The sequence below is a fragment of the Pongo pygmaeus genome, chromosome 19 (genome assembly GCF_028885625.2).
Source record: "Pongo pygmaeus isolate AG05252 chromosome 19, NHGRI_mPonPyg2-v2.0_pri, whole genome shotgun sequence".
Taxonomy (NCBI): Eukaryota; Metazoa; Chordata; class Mammalia; order Primates; family Hominidae; genus Pongo; species Pongo pygmaeus.
In genome coordinates, this window is record NC_072392.2 from 10,773,255 (window position 1) to 10,779,413 (window position 6,159).

General features: G+C 49.2%; 1 protein-coding gene across 1 annotated transcript; it reads right to left on the reverse strand.

The window, feature by feature from the left end:
* Nucleotides 1-276: 276 nt before the first annotated feature.
* Nucleotides 277-625, reverse strand: TMEM238L (transmembrane protein 238 like). Its single transcript, XM_054457184.2, has one exon. It carries the CDS (start codon nucleotides 514-516, stop codon nucleotides 277-279), a length of 240 nt encoding a protein of 79 aa, XP_054313159.1. The 5' UTR covers nucleotides 517-625.
* Between the last annotated feature and the right edge of the window lie 5,534 nt (nucleotides 626-6,159).

The following is a 6,159-nucleotide window of genomic DNA, read 5'->3' on the forward strand; positions in this document are numbered from 1 at the left end:
TCTTGGCTGGCCACCCCAGCAGGACCTGAGGCCACAGGATCCCCAGTCAAGGTGCAGTGTCCGGCTATTTGCTCATACGGCCTCAGGAGGCCTGGTCTTGCCCCTGCTTGTCTAAGCCTCTCCGGCCACCCTGCCAGGTAGTTCTTGTGCGCACTCACCTGGTCCCGGTGTGGCTTGCTAGGTGGAAGCTGCAACGCGTTGCTGCCCAAGGGCCCCAGGTTCACAGACATGTCTGCATACAGCACCTGCGTCTCTTCTCCTCTTCCCATGGCGAAACTACACGTCCAGTTTTTCAGGAGACACCTCGATGTTGAGGGAATACCAGATGATCCAGAGCAGTAGGCTGAAAGCCAGGATCAGGGCACCTGTGTAGACGAAGAAGTCCCAGTAATTCAGGGGGGCCAAGATCCCCAGCAGCAAAAGGACCAGGCCGACTGCGTCCAGCAGGAGGGCGAGGATGAGGAAGAGTGCACAGCGCCCTGGATGGCATCTTCCCCACAGACTCCCCAGGAACATTGCCCAGGAGGAGCGGGAGGAGCCCAGCTGCACTCCCAGGGGTGATTTGCATGGGAGGGTGGCGGTCCTGCCTGCTGCTGCCTTCTCTGCCTGCTGGGTGTGAGCAAATGAGCGAGCTGGTGCGTCTTGGAGCCACAGGGAAGTACACGTGGGTCTACCTTTATGAGCACGGCAGCCAGTGGGGCAGGATATTGCTTGACTGTCTCGTGGCTCAGGAATGATCTGGACCCAAACAGTCTGACATCACTGTTAATTGGGCTGCTCGTCGCTGGGACCTGCAATCCACATGGCAGAGGAGTCAGGGTGCCCTTGGATGCATCTGCCAAGCTGGCGGTCCTGTGATTCTGGGGGAGGGGCTGTTCTGTGCCTTTTTCTCTAACCCCTGGGAGCCAGAGAGCCTGAGTGCCCTGTTACTGAGACACAGCTGCTTCATCTAATATAGTGGGGTGGAGCGGTGGAGTTTCCATTCCTCTTCACCTCTCTGCCCTACTCTCTTCCTTGGGGGAAAAGGTTTTATGTAAAGGATATAGACAAGAGTTTGTAACATCAATCGATTTTGAAGTGTTGCTGTAAGAATTGGTCCATATTAGCAAGAGAAGATTTGCCTCCTTGTAGAGTCCTCACTCTGCAGACAGAAGGATCTGAGCTCCCTAGGATAATGGACAGTAAGGATAAGGGCAGGAAAGGGGTAGAGATGGAAAAGACAGAGTGGACAGAGAGGGGACAGAGAGAAGACAACAGGGTGAGAAGAAACTTCTGGCCTCTTCCTGCAGTGGATTCTGTGTGGATCAAAGGGCAATTCCCAGGCAAAAGTCAAGGGATGTTTCCAGGGCCTGTTGCCTCTGTGTTTTCTACATGAACTCATTTTATGTTCGTTTTCTCTCTCATGATAGATGACTCTGTAAGCCCTTCCAGACACTGCTTGTGTCCCTTCTGCATGGAATGGAGCGATCTTATCCCTGTGGCTACTCACAGTGGGTGTGGGGGTGAAGATCAAATGAGGAAAATGCAGCGGCAGTCCTTGGTAGGGCTACGGACAGCTACCCCTCTGTCCCTGATTCACAGGGAGGCTCGAACAAGGCACCAAACCTCTCTGGGCCTCAGTTTCCCCAGATAAATGAAGAAAATAATTTACACTCTCACTTTTGCCTTCCCCAGAGGGTGAGAATAAGTAGGTGGATCTGATTTCCTTCTTTTTGAGACAGTTTCATTCTTGTCGCCCAGGCTGGAGTGCAATGGTGTGATCTTGGCTCACTTTAACCTTTGCCTCCCAAGTTCAAGCAATTTTCCCACCTCAGCCTCTGGAGTAGCTGGAATTACAGGTGCCCACGACCATGCCTGGCTAATTTTTGTATTTGTATTAGAGATGGGGTTTCAAACTCTACTTGGCCAGGCTGGTCTTGAACTCTGACCTCAGGTGATCTGCCCGCCTCCACCTCCCAAAGTGCTGGGATTACAGGCATAAGCCACCATGCCCGGCCTTCATTTTTCTATGTGTAAAATAAGCCAGGATGAGAAAGAAACTTTCAGAAAATATTTTGGGGAAGGTGGCAGGGGATGACCTAAACCATAGTTCTTAGGATCTGAAACGCCACGAGACTTGAACCAAGCCGGGTGAACATTCTGGAGCATCTCAAAGTGGGAAGTAGCTGAGGCCAATCTCCGTCTCAGTACTTGCCTCCTGTCCCACTAGGTCCTCGGAAGGGGCCAGGTACCTACAGGAACACCTCGCATTGCTGGGGAAGCCATGACTCTTTCAATTTATTGTTCCCTGTGTAGGAGAGAGTCTCTTGGGAAAAACTATTGATGGACAGCAATGGCCTCTTCCCAGTGCCAAGACAAGCACTGCTGCTGTGTCTGCACAGGGCCGGGCTAATGAGTCCCGGTCTAGCCATATACAGGTTCCCAGGTCCCTTTGCAGAGTCCTGTGTGTGTGGCTCTAGTCCACCACGGACAACAATTTAGCACTAAAATTTCTGCATGCTGGAAAATCCTTTGTTTCTGGGTCAACCGGCATGGTTGGTCAATGTAGTCCCACCTAACACGCTGGGTCAAAGAGAAGCAGATAACAAAGAAAGCTTCCCCTTCTACTGCACTTCAGGTCAGCCTCACTCGACATAGACATTGAGCATCCAGGTAAATGCTGATTCCTTAGGTTCTGGATCTACTCAAGATTTTCAGTACAGTTGTCCCTTGTTGTCTGTGGGGGATGGGCTCCAGGACCCCTGGGGATACCAGAATCCGCAGATGCTCAAATTCCTTATATAGAACCTATGCGCAGCTGGGTGCAGTGACTCAAGCCTGTAATCCCAGAGGTTTGAGAGGCCGAGGCGGGCGGATTGCTTGAGCTCAGGAGTTTGAGACCAGCCTGGGCAACATAGGGATATCCCGTCTCCACAAAAAATACAAAAATTGGCCAGGGTGGTGGTGTATGCCTGTAGTCCTAGCTACTCAGGAGGCTGAGGCAAGAAGATTGCTTGAGCCCAGGAGGTCAAGGCTGCAGCAGCGAGCCATGGTTATGCCACTGCACTCCAGTCTGGGAGACAGAGTGAGTGAGATCTTGTCTCAAAAAAAAAAAAAAAACCCAAACAAAAAAGCACCTATGTACATCCTCCCGTATGCTTTAAGTAATCTCTAGATGACTTATAATCCCTAATATGATGTAAATGCTATGTAAATAGTTGTTACACTATGTTTTTATTCATGTTTTTTATTGTTGCATTATTATTTATATTTGTGGTTTTTCTGAATATTTTAGGTTCATGATTGGTTGAATCTGCAGCATTGGAACCCCCAGATACAGAGGGCTGACTGTATTACTCTTTTTGCACACACAAACACACTCACATACACGTTTCCTGCTAAAATACTATGCCCTATTTATGAGCAAAAGGAAGAAAATTGAAACCACTTGCTATTTCAGTATCCAGAGCTAATTAGCATGAACTCCTTGGGACGCATCCTTGGGAGGATGCGTCCCAGAACCATAAACATCCTTCTTCCTTACAGAAATGGGCCACGTCATACTCTCAGTTCTGTGGTCTGCATTCTCTCTCATGATACCTGGCCATTCTGGCAAATCGCTAACCATGGCCCCACTCCAGGTGACTGGCCAGGCTGTGAGGTGCCTCTCCACCTCTGCCCCTGTGTATCTTTCTTACTCTTGTTTCCCAAAGTAACCACTCCTGTGTGTTGAGGCAGCCTTGGTATTTGCACAGCTGGGAGAGACCTACTGGGACGTTTGATGCAAAGCCAGGTGAGTCTGGAGCTCTGGAGTGGGGCAGGCTAGAAAGAAAAGGGAGATGAAAGTGAGTAGGGAGGGTGGCTCCAAGTATGGGAACCAGAAACTGCCTGGGCAGAGGCAGGCATGGATGAGGGGCAGGTGATCAGAGAGCAGTTTGCTGCACTCCCGTTAGCAAGAAGAACACCACCACCCTCTTCTTCTCACAGAGATCCTTTGTGACTTGCTCACTTACCAAGGCTGGATCCACAGCTGGAAATAGCTGCATGCTTTGCCAGGGCTGCTGTAACAAAGCACCACAGCCAGGGTGGCTCGAACAGTAGAAATGTATCATCTCCCAGTTCTGGAGCCTGGAAGTCTTGAGATCAAGGTGTCTCCAGGGTTGGTTCCCTTGAGGGCTGTGAGGGAGAATGGGGTCCAGGCCTCGGCCCTAGCTCCGGGTGGTTTGCTGGCCATCTGTGACGTTCCTTGCCTTGTAGATGCACCAGTTTGATCTCTGCCTTTATCTTCACATGGCGTTCTCCCTGTGCACATGTCTGTGTCCACATTTCCCCTGTTATAAGAAGCACCATCCTGCTCCAGTATGAACTCATCCTAACTAGATCTGCAAAGATCCTACTTCCAAATAAAGTCCCATTCTGAGTTACTGGGGGTTAGGATTTCAGCATATGAATTGGGAGGACAGAATTCAACCACAGCCCATAGCAACAGCTAAAAAGTTTGTTTGTTTATTTGGACATCCTTTGATTTCTAGCTAGTAGTATAGATAGAAAATTTAGACTCTCAAACCAAGTTTTCAGAAAAAACATAATTGCAAAGTCAGCACCCCACTGAAGGTGGCCCACCATGCCACCAGACACCAAGACAAATGCTTCAACCCCTCCCCGTCTCCCCTGGCGACACGGAGATGCTGTTGGCCATGTCTGTGTCCCTGGGTGAGAGGCTGAGAAGGTAGGGTCTTCTCACCCTGCTTGGGTTCTGGCTGCTGTCCCCTCTTTTCACCAAGCCAAGGTGCTCATTCTCCATGAGTGGGTAACACTAAGTGACCCCTACACATTTTGAAGTTTGAGCTGAAGTGGGATTTAAATTGAACCAATATTATTAGCACCTACTATGGGTCAGGCAGCAGGATCAAGATCAAGTATGATCTTGATCTTGACCTAATGTCACAGAGATAATACGCTAAGAGTGGAGGCAATAATTAACACATGAATGGTATAATTTCAGATTATATTGCAATTTAATAATTTCAGAAAAAATTGCAAAAACAGGGAAGTATAAGACAGTAGGCATCTGTTACACTCCTCTGGACGTTTGCTTTCTGAAACATAACATGGTGTGGAAGGCACAGGTGGATGCCTAGCCCCTGGCCTGCAACTTCCAATTTGGTCACTGAGGGCCCCTCTGCCTCTGTCCTTTTGCGATTTTGCTGGGCTATTGGGGCTGCAGCCACCCCTGTGCCTCTGAGAGGTTTGTCTTTCTGCTGCTGTCTCACAGCTCTGCCTCTTCTCGGCATCTGAGACCTTGTCATTCCCTTGGCAAAGTCATCATAATTTTTCATCCATGATGTCACCAGATGACAGCCTCTTCATGACCCGGATCCTAAAGGGCAGCCGACTGACACCAGGATGGACTAGCCAGGTGCTCAGCTGACCCAGCGTCACAGATCCCAGACCTGACTCCATGAATGACAAAGGCCCAGTCACATCCTGGGTGGCAGGCTCAGATGTTGGGCGGGTCTAGCCATGCCGGCCTGTTCATTAGGCCTGCCTACCTTTTCAGAGCTTAGTAGAGTGCCTGGCTGTGCCACTCACCTGCTATGTGACCTTGAGCAAGTCACTTACCCTCTCTGTGCCTCAGTTTCCTCACAGGATTACTGTGAGGCTTAAGTGAGTGCATGGGTGTGAAGTGCTTAGAACTCGCACTCTGTAAACAGGGACAAGTGTTATTGTTGTGGTTGCCACTGGGAATCTTTACATTTCTGCCATGATGCTTATGTAAGGAAAACCCCAGGTTGGAAGGCATCCATCCATGATTCTCTGGCACCATCATTTTCTCCCCTTTACCAACCTCGACTTCACTTGGTTGCAGCTGCCTGTCCCTTGGCCTCCCCATACTACCCTCACTAAATCTATTAGGACGTGCAGTGCTGTCTCACCATTCTTTGATGGGTACAAATCCTTTATTTTCATGATATCCCCTTCCCAGACCTATTTTATCTTTCAGATCACCTTACCTCTACCAAAATGACTCTTTATCTTCACCATCCTCAAATCCCTCAATGCTCCCTACTCTCATAATCCAGTGTTTATCAAGCCTCACTTATTGTATAAGTGTACCATTCCCTGCAATTTATGTCTCTTACTTATAGAATATTACATTCATTTGTTAATATTGTATTA

What these genes read in the sequence shown, in the direction of transcription:
- TMEM238L (XM_054457184.2), bottom strand. Translation starts at nt 516, where the DNA reads ATGTTCCTGGGGAGTCTGTGGGGAAGATGCCATCCAGGGCGCTGTGCA.